Source organism: Bombina bombina, chromosome 11 (assembly GCF_027579735.1).
Source record: "Bombina bombina isolate aBomBom1 chromosome 11, aBomBom1.pri, whole genome shotgun sequence".
In the NCBI taxonomy this organism is placed as follows: domain Eukaryota; kingdom Metazoa; phylum Chordata; class Amphibia; order Anura; family Bombinatoridae; genus Bombina; species Bombina bombina.
Window position 1 is genome coordinate 184303789 of NC_069509.1, and position 24220 is coordinate 184328008.

The window sequence follows — 24220 nt, forward strand, 5'->3', positions numbered from 1 at the left end:
AGGATCTCGTGGCTTTCAAGCAGCATGTTGGGTTTTACAATTTCTGTAGAATTATATCATTCGGTTGCGTTTGTGGGTTGGGGAGTCTGTAATGACGTCGCCACACTGGGCTGAGGTACGCTTTCTAAGTTCCACCATTGTCCAAGTGGAGGCCATTTCTTCTGATATGAAGAGTGTTCAAATCCACATCGTGGAGTCCATTTCTCCTACGGCTAGTGTTGGAACTGCCGCTAACATGCGTTGGTGAGCCTGGAGTACTTGAGCGAACGCTTATACTAGCCATTGCACCACTTAGACCTGAAATGAAGGAAATTCAAAGTTAACCGATCTTGAAGATAAACTAGATACATAACACACAAAACATCAGATTTTATAAGTCAACAGTGATCAGTAATGCTGCGCAAACATCTTGTCATCTACAAGACAGAGCAGCATTTCAACATTTGGGTATCATGGCCCTTTTAAAGCATTTTCCCTACATGTTTAAACACTTGAAAGTGATGCAGCATAGCTGTAAAAAGCAGACTAGAAAATATCACCTGAACATCTCTATGTAAAAAACAGAATTTATGCTTACCTGATAAACTTACTTTCTCTTGCGGTGTATCCAGTCCACGGATTCATCCTTTACTTGTGGGATATTCTCATTCCCTACAGGAAGTGGCAAAGAGAGCACACAGCAAAGCTGTCCATATAGCTCCCCCTCTAGCTCCACCCCCCAGTCATTCGACCAAAGGTTAGGAAGAAAAAGGAGAAACCATAGGGTGCAGTGGTGACTGTAGTTTAAACAAAAAAATTTTACCTGACCTTAACTGCCAGGGGCGGGCCGTGGACTGGATACACCGCAAGAGAATAATTTACTCAGGTAAGCATAAATTCTGTTTTCTCTTGCAAGGTGTATCCAGTCCACGGATTATCCTTTACTTGTGGGATACCAATACCAAAGCTTTAGGACACGGATGAAGGGAGGGAACAAGACAGGTACCTTAAACGGAAGGCACCACTGCTTGCAAAACCTCTCTCCCAAAAATAGCCTCAGAAGAAGCAAGAAGTATCGAATTTTGTAAAATTTGGCAAAGTATGCAGTGAAGACCAAGTCGCTGCCTTACAAATCTGTTCAACAGAAGCCTCATTTTTGAAAGCCCATGTGGAAGCCACTGCTCTGGCCTATGAGACTGCTGGCAAGCAGCCTCCTGAAAGAATTACTGCTCATTCTACCAAACGGATTATGCTTTTCAGCCAAAAGGAAAGAGGTTAGCAGTCGCTTTCTGACCTCTCCTCTTACCAGAAAAGATAAACAAGGAAGATGTTTGTCTGAAATCCTTAGTTGCTTGTAAATAGAACTTTAAAGCACAAACTACATCAAGATTGTGTAATAGACATTCTTTCTTCGAAGATTGATTAGGACATAGAGAAGGAACAACTATTTCCTGGTTAATATTCCTTGTTAGAAACAACTTTAGGAAGAAAACCAGGCTTTGGTACGCAAAACTACCTTATCTGCGTTGAACACCAGGTAAGGTGAATCCACACTGTAAGGCAGATAATTCTGAAATTCTTCTAGCAGAAGAGATAGCTATCAAAAACAAAACTTTCCAGATAACACCTTAATGTCTATGGAATGTAAAAGGTTCAAACGGAACCCCTTGAAGAACTGAAAGAACTAGATTCAAACTCCATTGGCGGAGCCACAGGTTTTATAAACAGGCTTGATTCTTACTAAAGCCTGATCAAACGCATTGAACGTCTGGTACTCTGCCAGACGCTTGTGTAACAGGATAGACAAAGCAGATATTTGTCCTTTTAAGGAACTAGCTGACAATCCTTTCTCCAATCCTTCTTGAGAGAAGGACAATATCCTGGGAATCCTAATCTTACTCCATGAGTAACCCTTGGTTTCACACCAACAAAGATATTTCCGCATTATCTTATGGTAGATTTTCCTGGTGACAGGCTTTCTAGCCTGAATCAGAGTATCTATAACTGACTCACGCTTTGATAGAATTAAGCGTTCAATCTCGAAGCAGTCAGACGTAGAGAGAAACTAAATTTGGATGCTTGAACGGACCCTGTATCAGAAGATCCTGCCTCATTGGGCAATATCCATGGTTGGGAACAGAAGACATGTCCACTAGGTCTGCATACTAAGTCCTGCGTGGCTACGCAGGCGCTATCAGAATCACCAAAGCCTTCTCCTGCTTGATTCTGGCAACCAGACGCAGGAGGAAAGGAAAACTGTGGAAAAACATAAGCCAGATTGAAGGACCACAGGCGCTGCTAGAGCATCTACCAATACCGCCTTGGGAATCCCGGGACCTGGGACCCTTAGAGAGGAAAGTTTGGTGTTCTGACGGGACGCCATCAGATCAAACTCTGGAGTGCCCCAAAGCTGAGTCAGCTGGGCAAATGCCTCCGGTTGGAGTTACCACTCCCCCGGGTGAAAAGTCAGACGACTTAGAAACTACCGCCTCCCCAGTTGTCTACTCCTGGGATGTAAATTGCTGAGAGATGGCAGGAGTGATCCTCCGCCCACCTTATTATTTTGGTTACTTCGTCATTGCTAGGAACTCTTTGTTCCCCCTGATAATTGACCGTAAGCTACAGTCGTGATGTTGTCCGACTGAAATCTGATGAATTTGGCCGCAGCTAGTTGAGGCCATGCCTGAAGAGCGTTGAATATCGCCCCTCAGTTCCAGAATGTTTAATCGGGAGAAGAGTTTCTTCCCGAGACCATAAGCCCTGAGCTTTCAGGGAGTCCCAGACCGCACCCCAGCCTAACAGACTGGCGTTAGTCGTTAAAATTATCCACTCTGGTCTGCGGAAACATATTGCCTGAGACAGGTGATCCTAAGACAACCACCAGAGAAGAGAATCTCTGGTCTCCTGGTCCAACTGAATTTGAGGAGACAAATCTGCATAATCCCCATTCCACTGTTTGAGCATGCATAGTTGCAGTGGTCTGAGGTGTATCCGAGCAAAAGGGACTATGTCCCCATTGCCGCTACCATTAGTCCAATTGTCTTCATGCACTGGCGAGCTACAGATGGCCGAGGAATGGAATGAAGAGCTCGGCAAGTAGTTAAGTTTTAACTTTGACCCTCCGTCAGAAATATTTTCATTTCTACCGAGTCTATCAGGGTTCCTAGGAATGGAACTCTTGTGAGGGGGGGTAGGAGAGAACTTTTTTACGTTCACCCTTCCACCTCTGAGACCTCAGAAAGACCAATACGATTTCCGTGTGAGACTTGGTTCTTTGGAAAAGACGAGATGCCCTGAATTAAGATGTCGTCTAAGTAAGGCACCACTGCTATGCCCCGCGGTCTTAGAACCGCCAGGAGGGATCATAGCACCTTTGTTGAAAATTCTGGAGCAGTGGCCAACCTGAAGGAAGAGCCCCAAACTGATCATGCTTATCCAGAAAAGGCGAACCTGAGAAACTGGTGATCTTTGTGGATAGGATTATGCAGATACGCATCCGTTAGATCATTGTAGTCATATATTGACCCTCCTGGATCATCGGTAAGATTGTCCGATTGGTCTCCCATCTTGAATGACGGGACTCTGAGGAATTTGTTTAGAATTTTGAGATCCAGGATTGGTCTGAAAGTTCCTTCTTTTTTGGGAACCACAAAAAAGGTTTGAGTAAAACCCCAGTCCTTGTTCTGCAATTGGAACTGGGTGGATCACTCCCATTGTAAGTAGATCTTCTTACACAGCGTAAAAACGCCTCTTTCTTTGTATGATCTGTAGACAGACGAGAAATGTGGAACCTTCCCTTGGGGAGAGTCCCTTGAATTCTAGAAGGTATCCATGGGCTACAATCTCTAATGCCCGAAGAACCTAGTACATCTCTTGCGAAGAGAGAGAGAGTCTGCGCCCTACTAGATCCAATCCCGGATCGGGGGCTACCCCTTCATGCTGTCCTTGGTGGCAGCTGCAGGCTTTTTGGCCTTTTTACCCTTATTCCAGCCCTGATAAGTTTCCAGGTTGCCTTGGGCTGTGAAGAGTTACCCCTCTTGCTTTGCAGCCGGAGAGGATGAAGCAGGGCCGATCCTGAATTGCTAAAGGAACGAAAATTAGCTTTGTTCTTTGTCGTAAAGGGCTTGTTCAAAAGCTTGGATTTAGACGACACATCGGCCGACAGGACTTTAGCCCATAGCGCCCTGCGGCACCAAAATGGCGAAACCTGAATTTTTCGCCGCTAACTTAGCTATTTGGAAAGCGGCTATCATTGTTGAATTAGCTAGCTTTTAGAGCCTTAGATTCTATCCATTAATTTCCTCATATGAGGTCTCCGTCTGGAGCGAGTCTTCCCAGCGCCCTCAAACCTGAAAGCAGCTGCAGTAGTACAGGAATAATGCAGGCAATAGGCTTGGAGAAGAAAACCTTGTTGAACAAAAAATTTTCTTAAGTAAACCCTCTAACTTCTTATCCATAGGGTCTTTAAAAGCACAACTGTCTTCAATTGGTATGGTTGTGTGTCTAGCAAGTATAGAAATAGCCCCCTCCACCTTAGGGACCGTCTGCCCACGAGGTCCCGCACAGGATCAGGTATGGGAACATTTTCTTAAAAACAGGAGAGGGAGTATAGGGAAACACCTGGTCTATTCCACTCCCTAGTAACGATATCCGCAATCCTCTTAGGGACCGGAAACGTATCCGTGTAAACAGGGACCTCTAGGTACTTGTCATTTTACACAATTCTCTGGGATCACCAAAGGGTCGCAGTCATCCAGAGTAGCCAATACCTCCCTAAGCAAAACGTGGAGGTGTTCTAGCTTAAATTTAAAGCCAATGTATCTGAATCTCTCGCGAGGAGGAAACCCTTCCTGAATCAGAGACTTCCTCCCTCAGACATCAAATCCCTTGCTCCCACTTCAGAGCGTTTGTGAGGGAATATCGGATACGGCTACCAAAGCGTCACAATGCTCATAATCTGTTCTTAAAACGGAGCTAACACGGGCAGTTTAGATAAGAAGGCTGTAAGAGAATTATCCAATGACTGCCGCTAAGTCTTGTAATGTAAAAGTGTTAGACGCACTAGAGGTACTAGGCGGTGCGCTTGCTGCGTGGCGTAACTGGTTGTGACACTTCGGGAGAGGGCAAACGGGCTACCCCTCGTTACCTTCAGTCTGAGAATCATCTTGGGCCACATTCTAAGTGCAACAATATGATCTTTTAAAGTGTAGAGACATATCAGTACAAGTGGGACACATCTGAGAGGGGGTTCCACCATGGCTTCTAAACACATTGAACAAGGATTTTCCTTAGTGTCAGACATGTTTAATAGACTAGTAATATATACAAGCAGGCTTGGAAATCACTTTAATCAAATAAACTCAATTTGAAAAACGTTACTGTGCCTTTAAGAGATAAAAAGCACACAATTTTACAAAACAGTGAAAAATACAGCAATTCTCCTGAAATTTTCACAGTATGTACTTAAAGCCTTAAGATTGCACCACAAGTTTCAAAACGATTAACCCTTAATGCCCAAACCGGAGCAACCTAAAGCCAACACCCCGGTTAAAAATAGCAACAGCATCTTGCCACAGCCTTGCTGTGGCCCTACTGCCCTTAGGGATCAGATTTGGGGGAATATAGCTTCTATAAAGGCATTCAAAGAACGATAGTCCCAACAAGTCTGCCCAAAAATATCCTAAAAAAGTGTATACTTATTTAGGATATATGGTTGTCCTTTGTACAAATTAATGCCTGGCATAATAATACTACCCTATGCCAGGCATTAGCACAAAGGGCAGCCTTATGTGTATCCCAGGCATTCATTTGTACATAGGGGAAACAATATGCCAAGCATTAATTGGCACAGAGGGTAGCCTTATGCATATCCCAGGACATTAGTATGTAGGATATCCTTTTGCATATTCCAGGCATTAATTAGTAGGTAGGATAGCCTTATTCTTAAACTTCCATTAGAGGTTGAAAGGACTAACACTGTGGGGTGGGGGGCTTCAAGGATGTTATTACATAAACCACTATTCTGTGAAGTGGTTCAGTAAATTACTCCTAAACTTACTAGCCTTCGGCTTAAGTTCATGACCAAGTTATGGAATTGCTCTTCATGAAAAACAGTCTCAGGCTTTAGTAAGCTCTTGATATACTTGAAAGTTTTTATAATTTTCACTTTATTTTCCTCTCTCTACCTCTAAGCTATACATGGTAAGTTACACTAAAATGGTAAATTATTTAAAAAGTAACAATTTGTAGCCAGCACAGCCTGGACAATGTCACCTAGGGGGATATTTATCAAAAAGGTATGTCGGAACCTGATCGGACAGTGCGGATCAGGTCCGACATTTTGCTGAATGCAGAGAGCAATACGCTCTCCGTATTCAGGCACTGCACCAGCAGCTCTTGTGAGCTGCTGGTGCAACACCGCCCCCCTGCAGACTCGCGGCCAATCGGCTGCTAGCAGGGAGGTGTCAATAAACCTGATAGGGTTGAACTCCGGCGATCTCTGTCCGCCTCCTCAGAGCAGGCAGACAGCGTTATGGAGCAGCGTCTTTAGCGGTCTGAAGACTCGCCAGAAACACGGGCCCCTCAAGCTCCATACGGATTGCACAGTGCCTATGCTTAAAGGGACACTGAACCCAAATTTTTTCTTTTGTGATTCAGATAGAGCATGCAATTTAAGCAACTTTCTAATTTACTCCTATTATCAAATTCTCTTTATTCTCTTGGTATCTTTATTTGAAATGCAAGAATGTAAGTTTAGATGCCGGCCCATTTTTGGTGAACAACCTGGGTTGTTCTTGCTGGACTGGTGGATAAATTCATCCACCAATTAAAAAGTGCTGTCCAGAGTTCTGAAACCAATAAAAAGCTTAGATGCCTTCTTTTTCAAAGATACCAAGAGAACGAAGAAAAAAAATAGGAGTAAATTAGAAAGTTTCTTAAAATTTGCATGCTCTATCTGAATCACAAAAGAAAAAAAATTGGGTTCAGTGTCCCTTTAAAGGGACACTGAACCCAAATAAAAATTGTGATTCAGATAGAGCATGCAAATTTTAAGAAACTTTCTAATTTACCTCCTATTTTTTTCTTTGTTCTCTTGGTATCTTTATTGAAAAGAAACAAAGTTTAGATGCCGGGCCCATTTTTGGTGAACAACCTGGGTTATTTTTGCCGATTGGTGGATACACTTCACCCACCATTAAAACAGGGCTGACCAGGTCCTGAACAAAAAAAAATGGCTGGCTCCTTAAGCTTAGATGCCCTTTTCAAATAAAGATAGCAAGAGAACGAAAAAAAATGAATAGGAGTAAATTAGAAAGTTGCATGCTCTATCTGAATCAACAAAAGAAAAAAAATTGTGTTCAGTGTCCTTTAAGGGTCAGGAAGGGTACCGGGAGTACTCTACTTAGCTGCACATTAACATCTCAGCATAATCTCTGCTGTTCAACACTTAGAGTAAATCACGAAATGTTGAGACGTTTAATAAGCATTCCCATATTGAAAATGCAAAAATGTCCCATCTGCTAACGTGGTCCAAAAAGCATGAGAATTCTAGTGTTTAGCTGTCCCATCTTGCTTGGTGCCATACTTTCTAATTTCCATTAGCTCAGCCAAGAGAAGCGCAGCAAGAAACAGAGTGTAAAGAAGTCAGGTACTTTTATAAAAAAGGATTGGCCTTAAGGTGGTGTCAGTCTGGGTACAACCTTTTTGATATTTTTGCACATGCCTACTAAAAGCTAGGACGTCACAACGTGCTCTGGAATGTCTCATGGCTTGGGCTAAATCATTTTGGAAAACTATTCTACTGAGAAGAGCCCCAGAATGCCCCTCAACAGGACCAGGATAGACAACACTTTAATATGTTCTATCGCCAAATTGAAGCCCAAAGAACTCTGATGCGACCAAAAAAAAAAAAGAAAAAAAAAAAAAAAAAGGGAGAGAGAAATATTTTCAATCGAAATAGAATGTATGCCAGATTAATCTGATTCGTAAACTATTACAACTATTAATAAAACAACTTTTCTCCCTTCCTGAAGTTGTGTGGTTTTATTATTTAACTAGGACAACTTTTAAAAGAAGTCTCAGGTTTAAGACACATTTTATATTAAATATTTGTCATGGATTCTAATAACCTTCACACGAGAACAAACCCCCCCCCCCCCCAAAAAAAAAAAAAACCTTATACACACAAAATGAGTACACCAATCACATTTTTGAAAATAGGTTATATATTTTCATGTGACACTGAAAGAAATGACACCTTATGCTAAAATGTAAAGTAGTGAGTGTACACCCTGTATAACAGTAAACATTTCCTGCCCCCTCAAAATAATACAGCCATTAATGTCCTAAACCGTTGGCAACAAACCTGAGTACACACCCCCAAGTAGAAATGTCCAAATTGCGCCTAAAAGTGTCAATATTTTGTGTGGCCACCATTATTTTCCAGCACTGCCTTAACCCTCTTGGGCATAAAGTTCACCAGCAGCTTCACAGGTTGCTACTGGAGTCCTCCTTCAACTCGTCCATGACGACGACATGGAGCTGGTGGATGTGAGACATTGTGCTCCCCCACCTTCCGTTTGAGAATGCCCCACAGATGCTCAATAGGTGTTAAGGTCTGAAGACATGCTTGGCCAGTCCATCACCTTTACCCTCAGCTTCTTTAGCAAGGCAGTGGTCATCTTGGAGGTGTGTTTGTGGACGTTATGATGGAATACTGCCCTGCGGCCCAGTCTCCCGAAGCGGGATCATGTTCTGTTTCAGTATGTCACAGTACATGTTGGCATTCAAGGTTCCCTCAATGAACTGTTGCTCCCCAGTGCCGACAGCACTCATGCAGGCCCAGACCATGGACACCCCATGCTTGACTGTAGGCAAGACACACTTGTCTTTGTATTCCTCACCTGGTTGCGCCATACATGCTTGACACCTTCTGAACCAAATAAGCTTATCTTGGTCTCATCGGACCACAGAACATAGTTCCAGTAATCCATGTCCTTAGTCTGCTTGTCTCAGAAAACTGTTTGCTGGCTTTGTGCATCATCCTTAGAAGAGGCTTCCTTCTGGGACGACAGCCATGGAGACCAATTTGATGCAGTGTGTGGCATAATGGTCTGAGCACTGAAGGCTGACCACCAACCCTTCAACCTCTGCAGCAATGCTGGCAGCACTCATGTCTATTTCCCAAAGACAACTTTTGGATATAGACGCTTAGCACATGCATGCAACTTCTTTGGTCAACCATGGTGAGGCCTGTTCTGAGTGGAACCTGTCTTGAAACCGCTGTATTGTCTTGCCCACCGTGCTGCAGCTCAGTTTCAGGGTCTTGGCAATCTTCTTATAGCCTAGGCCATATTTATGTAGAGCAACAATTCTTTTTTTCAGAATACTCAGAGTTCTTTGCCATGAGGGTGCCATGTTGAACTTCCAGTGATCAGTATGAGAGTATGAGCCTAAACATTAATGGCTGTGTTATTTTGAGTGCACAGAAAATTTACACTGTTAAACAAGCTGTACACTCACTACTTTACATTGTAGCAAAGTGTCATTTCTTCAGTGTTGTCATATGAAGAGATATAATAAAATATTTACAAAAATGTGAGGGGTGTACTCACTTATGAAATACTGTGTATACACACAATATACTAAATTCTTCAAATGTTTATGGACAGGCCGTTACCATAGTAAATGGAAATTGGATTGGAGCACTCATGTTAGTAAAAAGATAAAATAAAACATTTACCATGAAGCGCTATAGCTTCTCGGAACGGCTGTAAATCAGTTTCTACAGAAGAGCCAGTTTCAGTTGGCGTAGCTCTGTTGGGGGATACAACAGTCAGTCTTGGGGGAGCACGTGAATTTCGTGGAGGGGAATTTTTCCACATAGAAAGCTGATCAAGTCCTCTCTGCGAATAGTCCGTCGTCGTTTTTTTACCCAGGCTAACACATCCTTATTGCGTCGCTGGTACCCAATTTGAATTCCTAAGTCAAAGCTTCGCTGGTGTGCATCCACACTTTCTGCAAAAGAAGGCAAGAAAAGATTAGCAAAATCACCATTGGTGCTAAAAAGACAAATGTTTTAGAATGACAAGTATATATTTTTATTATTCAATCGGCATGCAACATTTCTTAAAAAAATGAATCTATTAATACTATAACTAGTAAATGTTGATATTAGTTGAAGAGATATCTAAGTAGTGTGCACTTTTCAGAAGAAATACATGACAAACACTGCTGCTACCTACTGTTGCAAATGTTTAACTGCTGCCATATATTGTTACTGTCACATGCATACATCTAGACCTTTCTAATTGCTGTTCAACAAAGGATACCAAGAATACAATGTAAATTTATAGAAGTATATTGGAAATTTTCTTTTTTTATAACTTTACACTGAATCATGAACAAAACGTTTTGTTTGTCCCTTTATTTCATGTGAGTATCACTCCATCTAGAGCAGGGGTAGCTATTCTCAGTGGTGTGGGCATTCGCTTGTAAGTACACAACTGAGAACATGTTATGGGTATTTAAAGGGACATTCCAGTCAAAATTGGAATCTACATGGATGCATTTTAGTTTTGAGAAGAAGCATTTTTGTAATATACCTGTATTAGCAAAACACACAACTTAAAGAGGACACTAAACCAAAAAAAAATCCATGATTCAAGTAGAGAATACAATTTTAAACAAACATTCCAATGTACTTCTATTATCTAATTTGTTTCATTCATTAGATATCCTTTGTTGAAGACATAGCAATGCACATGTGAGCCAATCACACAAGCCATCTATGTGCAGCAACCAATCAGCAGCTACTGAGCCTATCTAGATATGCTTTTCAGCAAAGTATATCAAGAGAATGAAGCAAATTAGATAATAAAAGTAAATTACAAAGTTGTTTAAAATTAAATGCTTTTTCTGAATCATGAAAGAAAAAGAAAAAATTGGGTTTCGTGGCCCTTTAAGCCTGAAATAAACATACGGTAGACGAGCAGGCATTGCATCAGACCACTATATAATTCACCCCCCACCCCCCCCCCCCCCCAGCAGCAGTCCTGAATCCTCTCTCCCTGGATTAAATAATCCTTTACCCTCATTTCAATAAAGCTATTTTTTTTTTGTTGTGAATGCCAGGGCACACAGACCGCAAGCAAAGCATTTTAACTGTTAAGACTTATCTACTGATATAAGGCGGCCCTCTCAGTAGCCTTTAAGGAAGGCAGGTTTGACTGAATATGTGAAGTCTGATGGAAACTGACAAGATTTCCAGCAAGACTGACTAAAGTGGCCCAGGATCAATTGGCCCTTGATTTGTGTTTCATGAAGGTACAATTACTTTGTACTTGCTCCCAGCAGACCTTCAGCTCTTCCTCAGACATCCCAGCTTTTGAACTACAGCAGGTTGCAATGGAGGGGAGGCCTATATCAGGTCTCATTGAGATGGCTTAAATGTTTAAGCCATACTGTGTTAAAATGTCTGCTGCAAATGGCAGCAGCAAGTGGTGTCAGAAGAGGTTAAAGTTAGGGGGTTGACGAGACATGACTTATAATGGTTTACAAATGGATTTACCTTTATTTCAGCGTTTGTAATTACCGATTTTGCATATGGTATCACTACCTATACTGAAAAAGTTTATATATTCGAGTATAGGCTATAGAAAAGCTGTGTAAAAATCCAGCAGACTAAATAACACTCATAGTGGGAGGTAGAGAACAATTGAAAATAAACATTTTATTGCTTCTCTTCTAAGTATTGGACTTTGGCATACACACTGATAATATAAAGAATTGTGCGTGTACAAAAAGTGATAAATTGAGGAGACAACCCATTTAATCAATTTCTCTTAACGTTATACCAGCTGCAGAGTATAACAAGTCATTGAAAACACATTAAAGGAAAAACAAATCTTACAGTACACTGTCTCTTTAATGAGCAACTAGCATATTGGTTGCTCACAGCAAGAAAAAGGCAATTCTGTGTTAGTTTCTGCAACGTGACTCAGCCAGCTATAAAAACAAAACACTGAAGGAAATAGTGTGCGGAGGGATCAAAAAAAAAAAAAAAAGCATAGCAACAAGAAGAGGAGCACTGAACTTTTATAAAGGTGGGACTTTGTTTCACAACAAATAGACGCTAGTGTGAAAGGTCTACAAAACGTCACATTCCTCTATAACGGCGTGAACTTGCTTCAGTATTTAAACCCTGATGAATAGTAAACATGCAGACGCTGCACATTTTAAATACATTGTTGTCTGTTCCCAGAGTGGACACTGCCAAAATAATTGGGGCATTTAGAGGTGGTAGTATGAAACTCTAGCTTGGGGACTGCTAGAAGAGCTCAGGGAGTTTAGCATGCAGGAATGGCATGTGCTGAGTTATAGGCACATCTGAGGCATTAGTAGACTTCTTAATTAGAACTACACAGATATTTAACACCTCACAGACCTTAGTCATAAGCAAATCAAGCAGCATGACGTTAGCAGCAAATGTGAGTCAAAACATGGCTGCAAGAAACAGTTGTGCACTGGAACACTGTCAAACTTAAATCTACTGCCGAGTATTTTATTTGAAATATTTGTCAACGTTGTCTGTAGTGATGCTTTTAAATCTCTACATGTGAATGCCTCATGTTTTCTGCAGTATTGTCACTAGACAAAAAGATACGTTTGTACCAACGCCCAGTCTAAAGCCAATACTGCAGTAAAAGGACCACTAAATACAATAATTGCATAAGTGCAAAACAAAAACAATGCCATACCACATAGTCCAGCTTAAATAAGTAGTACATTTTTTTCTAAGAAATCTCAAGATTTACTTCAATTTCCCTTTCCCCAGTATCATTTCAGTCATAAGCCAATCACAGGCTCATATGAATACACTGAACTCCTGCACATGCTCAGTAGTAGCTGGTGCCTCAATTTCATAACAGAAAAATAGAGTCTTAAAACTGCACGCTCTGTTTGAATCATGAAGGATTCATTTTGACTGGAGTGGTCCTTTAACCCCTTAACCTAACAAGACGTGTATATACGTCTTGCAATACTGCAACACGTCTATACACACGCACGTCTTCGCTTCCGAAAGCTCCAGCACTCAGCTGTTATGTTACAACTGAAAGCTGGAGCTCCTGAAGCTTCAGGCATCTGCCGCATATGGAACCGGAGCGCGTTCGGTGCTCCAGCTTCATATAAGGGCAGATGCCTGATCGTTACAGACTGACACTGTCACCGTCTAACGATCTTCTGCTGGTGCCAGAGGTAGCTCTTTTTTTTTAAAGGGACAGGGAGGGATGGGGCAGCTACACTGCCGAAAAGTGGTTTGGGGTGGGGACCACTACACTACAGAAAAATAAAAAAAATGATTTATTGGCAGACTGTCTGCCAGTACTTAAGATGGGGGTGACCAGTGGGGGAGGGAAGGGAGCTGTTTGAGAGGGATAAGGGGGTGGAAGTGTCAGGTGGGAGGGTAATCTACAACTAAAGCTAAAATGAACCTTACAGGCTTCCTAATTAACCCCTTCACTACCGGGGATAATAGAAGTGTTCGGCGCAGCTGTAATTAGTGGCCTTCTAATTAGCTAAAAGCAATTGCCATATATGTGCTATTTCTAAACAAAGGGATCCCAGATATGCTTTCACAACCATTTGTGCCATGATTGCACAAGCAGTATGAAAATTTTAGTGAGAAAGTTTGAGTTTGAGAGAGGGAAATTTTTTTTTATTGCATTTGGCAGTGAAATGGTGGCATGAAATATACCAAGATGGGCCTAAATCAATACCTTTGGTTGTCTACTTAGAACAAAATATATATTAGTTTTGACAGGTAAATAAAAAACAAGTCTCTGTTTAAATGCAGTGATAGCAAAAATGCTGAAAAATTCTCCGGTATTTTGAGCAAGTTTTTCTCTGAAAGTCCTGGTAGTGAAGGGGTTAATGAAAGGAGCACTTTTAGCGATAGTAAAAAGCACTTTTACAATGAAATTTATTTCACTAAGAAAACAAAATAAATTACATACATCATGTGAACATCTATGTAAAAAGATTTTACCTCAATGTATTCAGCTCACAATTTTAAGTGTTGAGTTAACAGCTATACTTAAAGGGACATTATACACTCATTTTTTCTTTGCATAAATGTTTTGTAGATAATCTATTTATATAGCCCATAAAGTTGTTTTTTTTAATTAATGTATAGTTTTGCTTATTTTTAAATAACATTGCTCTGATTTTCAGACTCCTAACCAAGCCCCAAAGTTTTATGTGAATACGCTCGACTACCTACTCCAGCTTGCTCCTGTTTGTGTAAAGGGTCTTTTCATATGCAAAAGAAGGGGGAGGGGGGAGTGTCTTATTTGCCACTTGCAGTGGGCTTTCCAGCTACCTTTTCAACAGAGCCAAAGTGACAGCTTCTAAGTAAGTTTTTAAACAGTTTTATACTGGATTTTTATATCAGTATCTGTGCATATTATTCTTTATAGTAGTGTCTATTACATGCAGTTATATGAAAATGAGTGTATACTGTCCCTTTAAGCTACTGTCCAGCTCCAGGTTGAAGGGGGGGAAAAAAGCCAATCAGTAGTGCTTTGGTCATGTTTTGCTTTAAGGTTATCTCATATTTAATAGTAAACTTCCTTAAACTGAGGAAACTATTCCATGCCAGATGCACACTCCCTTGCATGTTTTGGGACTAGCATCCTGATTGGATGCTGAAAATCTTTACAATGGAATGGAATGTACAATGGTATGTTGCTATGGAGGAAATTTTAAGGCAAAAATCTTCCTTTCACACAGAAGTTCATGTGATATGTTCTTGTCAGCTTATTACAACTATGCTGCACCACTTTCATGTGCTTTAACATTTGGGTATCATGTCCCTTTAACGGGACATTGTAATCAACATTGACATGTAAATAAGTACATCAATTTAGTATAGAATAATGTTTGTAATACACATTTAGTTACTGAAACAGAACTTTCAGTAGAAGTGTTAATGTAATAGCTTGTACTGCACTTGTAGACATCACATCAGTGCCAAAGCAACTTTGAACGTTAAGCAGTTCTTAAAAAAAAAAAAAAATTATACCGCAAAATAATGAATTTTTTTTTTTTTGGCTGTAGAATTGTCACAGCAACAATCAATTTCTGAAGAACTGGGTGTTAAAACAGGGATGCACCAACAGATTTCAAGGTTAGAAGAAATCAAGTATATCAAGGACCCAGTGAACACTGCTTTATTTTAAAGGAGCCAAATAATTATGTTTATATATCGACATATGTAACATACAAAATTGGAAGCCAACAGCAAAATTCTTTGAGCCACTGCTTCCTGGATTTGGAAGCAAAACATTACACACACTTTAATAGTCTGCTTAGAATTCATTCTTTTGGCCAAGAGGTGAATCATACTATAGTGAGCACGTGCAGACACCTGAGAACATGACACTCAGAACTGGATTAAACCTCATTTTAGTACTATCACACCCATTTATGTCATACTATTTGCATAGCTTATTCTGCTACTGTTCACCTGCTGGAAAACAAGCTAAATGTGAGCATTGAGAAGAGATTTAAGCCTGAAATCACACCCCAACAAACTTATGGCCACAAACTAACATGTAGCGTTAGTGTCCGCTTTTAAAAGGGGGGAAAAAAAAAACTGGGATGCAACAGGATTCAGATGTCTGTACATGATTTGTGAATGCAGTCTGTGTCTTCACAAGCTGTACAACAAACATTTACAAGCCCTTTCAATCCTACAAGCTACTCATAACTGTGCTAACATAGCTGCAAGAATGAATATCTACAAAATCAGCCGGGTGGCGTGCCCACATTAAGTAGGTCCTGGGGAGAACACTGGGTTTGCTCTATAGAGCTGTGCTCAGTCCCAGAACAGTCATTTGTAACAGCTGTTAAAATGGAGATAATTATAAAAGCTCAAATTTACACATCTAGCAAACAACAATCTGTGCTTACTGGAGAACCTAACCCTGGCAGGATATACACAATGTGTTCATTAGAGTCAGAGAAGTAGAAATGTTCCCACTTCTCCATATTCCAAATAACTAAGTTAAGTATAAGTTTGCCAACACTACACAGTAAGAACATTTTAAAAAAACATTAAAGGGACACTGAACCCAAATTTCTTTAAGGATTAAGAGAGCATGTAATTTTAAGCAACTTTCTAATGTACTCCTATTAAATTTTCTTCATTCTCTTGGCATCTTTATTTGAAATGCAAGAATGTAAGTTTAGATGCCGGCCCATTTTTTGAGAACAACCTGGGTTGTTCTTACTGATTGGTGGATAAATTCATCCACCAATAAAAAAATAAAGTGCTGTCCAGAGTCTGAAACAAAAAAAAAAGCTTAGATGCCTTCTTTTTTAATAAAGATAGCAAGAGAAAGAAGAATAGGAGTAAATTACAAAGTTGCTTAAAACTGTATGCTCTATCTGAATCTCAAAAGAAAAAAAATTGGTTTCAGTGTCCCTTTAAGCAACAGAACTTATTTTTTCATAAAACCATGTAACAATTCAGTGCATATTGAACATACAAGGCTACAGTGTTTATCTACTGAAACAAAGATTAATAGAAGTGTACGAGGATCTCCTATGCACTGACATAAGGTTCAAGCTATACACTTAAACCAAGCACGGGGCTTTCTGAAATTTAGGAAGCAGCTACAATACTTTCCAGGAGGCAGAAACAGTTTATATAAATTAATCTCATACCAATTTGTTTTGTTTTTTTAAACTTTGCATAGCAGCCACAGTACTCATCTTCAAAGAATTGTCAAGCACTGACCTAACACATGCCCGAATATAAACAATCATTTTCCAGGACATTAGTTCCAAAGCCCTATAAGCAACAAATTGCATATGCAGTGATGCCAGATCAACTGTGTATATACAATAAACATTACATATATGGGTTGACAAATTGCTGGGTCCATGGTTCATTAAATAATTGCATATCTAGCAATAGGCTGTGCTAATCTACCAACCACAACTTCCATATACTGGGTTTAAATCTACTGTCAATCAAAACATCTAAATTAAACCTACAGATACATACTATTTATAAAATATATACAGACATTCGACAGGCCACTAGCTGTGGTTCTGTAGCACTACCTAATATATGCATTATGCAACACAAAATGTTTGAGCCCTCAGTTGTCTATTAAATAGATACGCATGCCATAGGGCACACCAGTCCCTTACTTCACACCATTAAAGGGACACTGAATCCAAAAATTTTCTTTTGCGATTCAGATAGAGCATGACATTTTAAGCAAGTTTCTAATTTACTCCTACCATCAATTTCTCTTCGTTCTCTTGCTATCTTTATTTGAAAAAAGGCATCTAAGCTTTTTTTTGTTCAGACTATGGACAGCACTTTTTATTGGTAGATGAATTTATCCACCAATCAGGACAACCCAGGTTGTCCACCAAAAATGGGCCGGCATCTAAACTTACATTTTCGCATTTCAAATAAAGATACCAAGAGAATGAAGAAAATTTAATAGGAGTAAATTAGAAAGTTGCTTAAAATTTCTCTAAATCACAAAAGAAAAAATTTGAGTTCAGTTTCCCTTTAACATATCCCTTAAATCCTGTCGCCCCATTACACAGTTATATATAACATCTCTAGGCTACCTCTTTCTATCTTAAAAGCAAAGTCTAGTCAACTTGTCAAATCTGAAGAACACAGAGCAAATTAAATCTGGTTAGAAAACCGTTATGTACATCAGTTCGTAAAACACTTCCAAGGAAAACTTCCAGTACTCAGAACTGGGGAGCACATAGTCTTAGTTGTCACTCAGCAGGTTGGCTAAGAGGTCTGACTAGTATTGAACCTCTGCTGGCACTGAGCATGCAAAGGAACATGAGCTGCAGTCATATGCTCGGCAAGTTTGATCTGCAGCATCTCTAACTGCAACATGCGCAGAAGATGCCTGAAAGACTACTTGACCCTTAATCTCATCTGGATAAAGGACCTGCATCCTCCCATTTCCCTGCACACATTTTACTAATTACTAGATCATCTCCTCCAAACACAGAACGGAACCCCTTCACAACCCATTTACTCTATTGCCCCAGTGACACACCTGCCCAAAAGACCTCATTGTTACCCCCAGTTACACCAGAGCCCTTCGTACATCCCTTAAAAATTATATGAAAGCTAACATTTTTCTATCATGATTCAGATAGAGCATACAACTTTAAAATGTACTTCTATTATGTAATATGCTTAGCTCTTAGTATCCTTTGTTAAAAAAAGAATACCTATGATGGCTCTAGAGCTGGGAGCTAGCTGCGGAGTAGTGGCTGCCCAGCCTCTTCACATTGGCTTACCAATGTGTTCAGCTAGCTCCCAGTAGTGCATTGCCGTTTGTTCAATAGCAAGAGCATGAAGCACTATTGAAAATAAAAATAAATTAGAAACTTTTTAAAATGCTATGAATCATAAAATAATTTCATTTAAATAGGCTTCAAACCAGTCATTACAGTCTCAGACCCTAAGGAAGTAATTCCTTTGGTTACACCAACCTGAGCCCCTCATTCCTCCCTCACAGACCCTACGCCCCTCATTCTTGTCTCAGAGGCTTTATTCCCCCATCACACAGGCCCTAAACCCCTCAATCCCTACCTCACACCAGCCAGAAGCCTTTATTCCTCTCACACAGGCCTCATCCCTACCTCACACCGGTCTAAAGCCTTTATTTCTCCATCACACAGGCCTAAAAACCTAAGCCCCCGTTATCACAGGTCCTCGGCCCCTCAGTCCCCTGTTACACAGGCTCTTAAACCTCTGTCGCCAGCCCCTCACACCAGCCCTGAAGCCTCTTTTATTCCGGCCCTCACAGGCCTAACACCCCTCACACTCCCCCGTTACACAGACCTAAACCCCTCACACTCCCCCGTTACACAGGCACATCGCCCCTCACACACACGGCCTAAACCCCTCACACTCCCCCCGTTACACTAGGCCTCAGCCCCTCACACACAGGCCTAAACCCCCTCACACATCCCCCGTTACACAGGCCTCAGCCCCTCACACACACAGGCCTAAACCCCTCACACACTCCCCACGTTACACAGGCCCTCAGCCCCCTCACACCACAGGCCTATAACCCCTCACACTCCCCCGTTACACAGGCCTCAGCCCCTCACACCAGCCCTGAATGCCTTTAATTCCTCCCTCACACAGGCCTAAACCCCTCACTCCCCCCGTTACACAGGCCTCAGCCCCTCACACACAGGCCTAAACCCCTCACACTCCCCCGTTACACAGGCCTCAGCCCCACACACCAGCCTGAAGCCTTTATTCCTCCCTCACACAGGCCTAAACCCCTCACTCCCCCCCGTTTACACAGCCTCAGCCCCTCACTCCTCCAGCCTGAAGCCTTTATTCCCCCGTTACACAGGCCTCAGCCCCTCACACCAGCCAGAAGCCTTTATTCCCCCGGTTTACACAGGCCTCAGCCCCTCACACCAGCCTGAAGCCTTTATTCCCCCCGTTACACAGGCCTCAGCCCCTCACACTCCCCCGTTACACAGGCCTCAGCCCCTCACACTCCCCCGTTACACAGGCCTCAGCCCCTCACACTCCCCCGTACACAGGCCTCAGCCCCTCACACTCCCCGTTACACAGGAGCCCTCAGCCCCTCACACTCCCCCGTTACACAGGCCTCAGCCCCTCACACTCCCCCGTTCACACAGGCCTCAGCCCCTCACACAAGGCCTAAAACCCCTCACTCCCCCCGTTACACAGGCCTCAGCCCCTCACTCCCCCGTTAACAGGCCCTCAGCCCCTCACACACAGGCCCTAAACCCCTCACACTTCCCCAGTTACACAGCCTCAGCCCCTCACACTCCCCCCGTTACACAGGCCTCAGCCCCCTCACACTCCCCCGTTACACAGGCCTCAGCCCCTCACTAACACAGGCCTAACCCCCTCACTCCCCCGTTACACAGGCCTCAGCCCCTCACTCCCCCGTTACACAGGCTCAAGCCCCTCACACACAGGCCTAAACCCCCTCACACTTCCCCCCGTTACACAGGCCTCAGCCCCTCACACTCCCCCGTTACACAGGCCTCAGCCCCTCACACTCCCCCGTTACCACAGGCCTCAGCCCCTCACACAGGCCTCAGCCCCTCACACTCCCCCGTTACACAGGCCTCAGCCCCTCACCCACTCCCCCGTTACACAGGCCTCAGCCCCTCACACTCCCCCCGTTACACAGGCCTCAGCCCCTCACACTTCCCCCGTTACACAGGCCTCAGCCCCTCACACTCCCCCGTTACACAGGCCTCAGCCCCTCACACTCCCCCGTAACACAGGCCTCAGCCCCTCACCCAACTCCCCCGTTACACAGGCCTCAGCCCCCCTCCCCACACACAGGCCTAACCCTCACTCCCCCGTTATCACAGGCCTCAGCCCCTCACTCCCCCGTTACACAGGCCTCAGCCCCTCACTCCCCCCCCGTTACACAGGCCTCAGCCCCTCAACTCACCCGTTACACAGGCCTCAGCCCCTCACTCCCCCGTTACACAGGCCTCAGCCCCTCACACCAGCCTGAGCCTTAAAACCTCACAAACAGGCCTAAAACCCCTCAGCCCCTCACCTCCCCCCCGTTACACAGGCCTCAGCCCCTCACTCCCCCGTTACACAGGCCTCAGCCCCTCACTCCCCCGTTACACAGGCCTCAGCCCCTCACACACAGGCCTAAACCCCTCACACTCCCCCGTTACACAGGCCTCAGCCCCTCACACACAGGCCTAAACCCCTCACACTCCCCCGTTACACAGGCCTCAGCCCCTCACACACAGGCCTCAGCCCCTCACACACAGGCCTCAGCCCCTCACACTCCCCCGTTACACAGGCCTCAGCCCCTCACACACAGGCCTAAACCCCTCACACTTCCCCCGTTACACAGGCCTCAGCCCCTCACACACAGGCCTAAACCCCTCACACTCCCCCGTTACACAGGCCTCAGCCCCTCACACACAGGCCTAAACCCCTCACACTCCCCCGTTACACAGGCCTCAGCCCCTCACTCCCCCGTTACACAGGCCTCAGCCCCTCACACACAGGCCTAAACCCCTCAGCCCCTCACACTCCCCCGTTACACAGGCCTCAGCCCCTCACACACAGGCCTAAACCCCTCACACTCCCCCGTTACACAGGCCTCAGCCCCTCACTCCCCCGTTACACAGGCCTCAGCCCCTCACACCAGCCTGAAGCCTTTAAACCTCACACACAGGCCTAAACCCCTCACACTCCCCCGTTACACAGGCCTCAGCCCCTCACTCCCCCGTTACACAGGCCTCAGCCCCTCACACCAGCCTGAAGCCTTTAAACCTCACACACAGTCCTAAACCCCTCAGCCCCAGTTTCCCCACGTACCTTTGTAAAGGTTGGTGACGGCGGTGGCGGCGTTCTGGAAGGGCACCCACAGTGACAGGCCCTGCTGCTGTTGCTGGCAAACACGGTCTGTAAAACACGGCAGTCACGGATCAGTGCGGCCATTTTGTGGAGTGGGACCCGGGCTGTGTGCGGCGTCCGTGCTCCCGAACCGGATAGCCGGTGTGTGCCCGTACAAGGAGCAGACAGCTTGAGATGCCCCATATAAGCCACTTGGGCCGGAGCAGGCCCGGGAATCCGAAGGCCGCACAGCACCGGGACCATCGCCATTTTGTTTTTTTTTTACATAAACATCCGGGAACGTGTATAAATCATAACAGGGGCCACCAGCACATGCTGCACACTACTGCTGAGGGGTCTGTACAGCAACTTATGGCACTTACACCGGGGCAGCACCTAATTGGGGATGACTCATCTGTAACCTAGTCACCCTCTGTCTCGAGGGGGCGGCAGTCCCAGTCCTTTATAGAGGAGGTGGGTAAAGGCAGATTACAGCCCCACATGTATGAGGTTCAAGGGGGTAAAATATGTGGGATAGGTTACAATCAGGGGGGAGCCTAGGAAGCAGGTATCTGCCCCTTACATGAGGGGGTATTGAGCAGGTGACAGTGGGAAAGTGACAGTCCCTCAGTGATGGGGCATATGAGGATGACAGGTTACATTATTGAGGTAGGAAGCAGGTGACAGTCCCTGATGGGTCAGATATGGGGTAAGTGACAGTCCCTCACTGATGGGGCATATGACGATGACACAGGTTACATTATTGAGGTAGGAAGCAGGTGACAGTCTCTCGGTCCCTGGTGGGTGGGATATGAGGCAGTAATAGTACCTCAGAGGATTGTCTAGGGGCAAGTGACAGTCCCTGGTGGGTGGGATATGAGGCAGTGACAGTCAGGATTGTCTAGGGACAAATAACAGTCGCATATGAGGATGGCGCAGGTTACATTGAGGTAGAAAGCAAGTGACAGTCCCTGATGGGTCCGGTGTGGGGCAGTGACAGTCCCTCACTGAGGGGGGCATATGAGGATGACACAGGTTAAAGTATTGCGGTAGGAAGCAGGTGACAGTCCCTGGTGGGTGGGATATGGGAAAGTGACAGTCTCAGAGGATTGTCTAGGGGCAAATGACGGTCCCTGATTAGTGGGATATGAGGCAGTGACTCTGCCTCAAAGATGTCTAGGGGGGCAAATGACAGTTCCTCACTGGGGGGGGCCTGAGAATGCCGCATGTTATAATTGGGGGGGTTAGGAAGCAGGCGACAGCTCTTGGTGAGTGGGGCAGTGACAGTGCCTAAGAGTTGCTTGGGGGCAAGTGACAGAAGGGGGGAATATGAGTATGGCACAGGTTACAATATGGAGATAGGAAGCAGGTGACAGCTCTTGGTGAGTGGGGCAGTGACAGTGCCTAAGAGTTGCTTGGGGGCAAGTGACAGAAGGGGGGATATGAGTATGGCACAGGTTACAACATGGAGATAGGAAGCAGGTGACAGTTCCTAGTGGGTGGGATATGGGACAGTGCCTCAGAGGGTCGTCTAGGGGGACTGTGACAGTCCCTACATGAGGATGGCGCAGGTTACAAGTGGGGAGGGAGAAAGAAGCAGATGGCAGTGAGTAAGGATAGTTTAAATACGATGAAACAAGTTAAATGGGCGGAACATGACAATGGTGACCGCCATTTTGTGTATATGGGCGCGGCCTGCGGATCCCCTCCCTCTCAGCCCCCTTTCCTCCTCGCCAGCCCCCGAGGAGCCGGCTGTTACCTCCCCCCTCCCCTACTGCTGACCTTTGTAGAGCTGCGCCACGGCGGTAGCCGAGTTCTGAAAGAGATGCCAGAGCTTCTGCTGACTCTGCTCGGCCTCCTCCTCCAGCGGCTCATCCTGCTCGGCTTCTGCCAGGCACTGCCGCTCCCATTTGCTAAACCAATGCTCGGGCCCGTGTTCTTGGATCTCGGCCTCGCCCTCCTCTTGCTGCTGTTTTTTGTCGTCCATTCTTATGCCTCCCCGGAATACTAGCCCTCCGCCTCGGGTTACCGGTAGCCGTCCGGCTGTGTATAACGACTCGGGGGGGTCACTCCGCGTCGTGAAGCAGCCGGGCCCACACTACCTCACCCCCATGTCTTCCCACCGCTAGCTCTAAACAAACTGAACCTGTGACGCTGCTGACCTGACACTAAGTGTAAACTGCTTGTACTTGCTACCAATAAGTAAACGCCCTCTACACTCTTCTCTGCTTTCTCATTGGCTCGCTATTTTCAATGGGACCGGTTTGAATTCATATGCGGATAGTTATTGGCTGACAGGGCCGTACGTCAATAAAATGGCACAATAGATGGGTGGGTCAAGTTTGGTTGACTAAGCAAAAGAAAAGAGGAAAAAAAAATAGCCAGAATCCTGCACATGCGCAGTGGAAAGTTCCTGAGTTAGTTTGTTGCAATGTTATGGCTGCAAATCAGATTAGAAACAAGAAAATAACCCTTAGTGTGCCGGGGCAAGTTATGTTGGTTTAGCAGTTACACAAGTGCATCTGCCTATGTTACAAATGCTGTTTATTTTATTTCATATACTACACAAAAGGAAATAATAGTAAATAGTCAAATATAAAACCGTAAATGAAGGCTGATGCATTCAAAGCCACGAATAGTATTTATTATATGTGAGAAAGTTTACTTTATATAGTTTCTATAAATTAATGGGCACCGTCATGTTTGAACCTACATTTTCCCATTATCTATCTCTTGCTGAGGACAATTAGGAACAGCTATAAATAAGGCAGTGCAAACAACCCTGTGTGGAATAGAAGTTTATTAAAAAATAAC

General features: G+C 44.1%; 1 protein-coding gene across 1 annotated transcript; it reads right to left on the bottom strand.

Annotated features, from left to right (window-relative positions):
* HAPSTR1 (HUWE1 associated protein modifying stress responses) lies at nucleotides 1-23602 on the bottom strand. Its single transcript, XM_053695303.1, is given in 6 exon segments — nucleotides 1-126; nucleotides 128-297; nucleotides 9722-9850; nucleotides 9853-9996; nucleotides 21389-21475; nucleotides 23189-23602. Coding segments are annotated over 6 exon segments (810 nt in total). The 5' UTR covers nucleotides 23394-23602; the 3' UTR covers nucleotides 1-51.
* Between the last annotated feature and the right edge of the window lie 618 nt (nucleotides 23603-24220).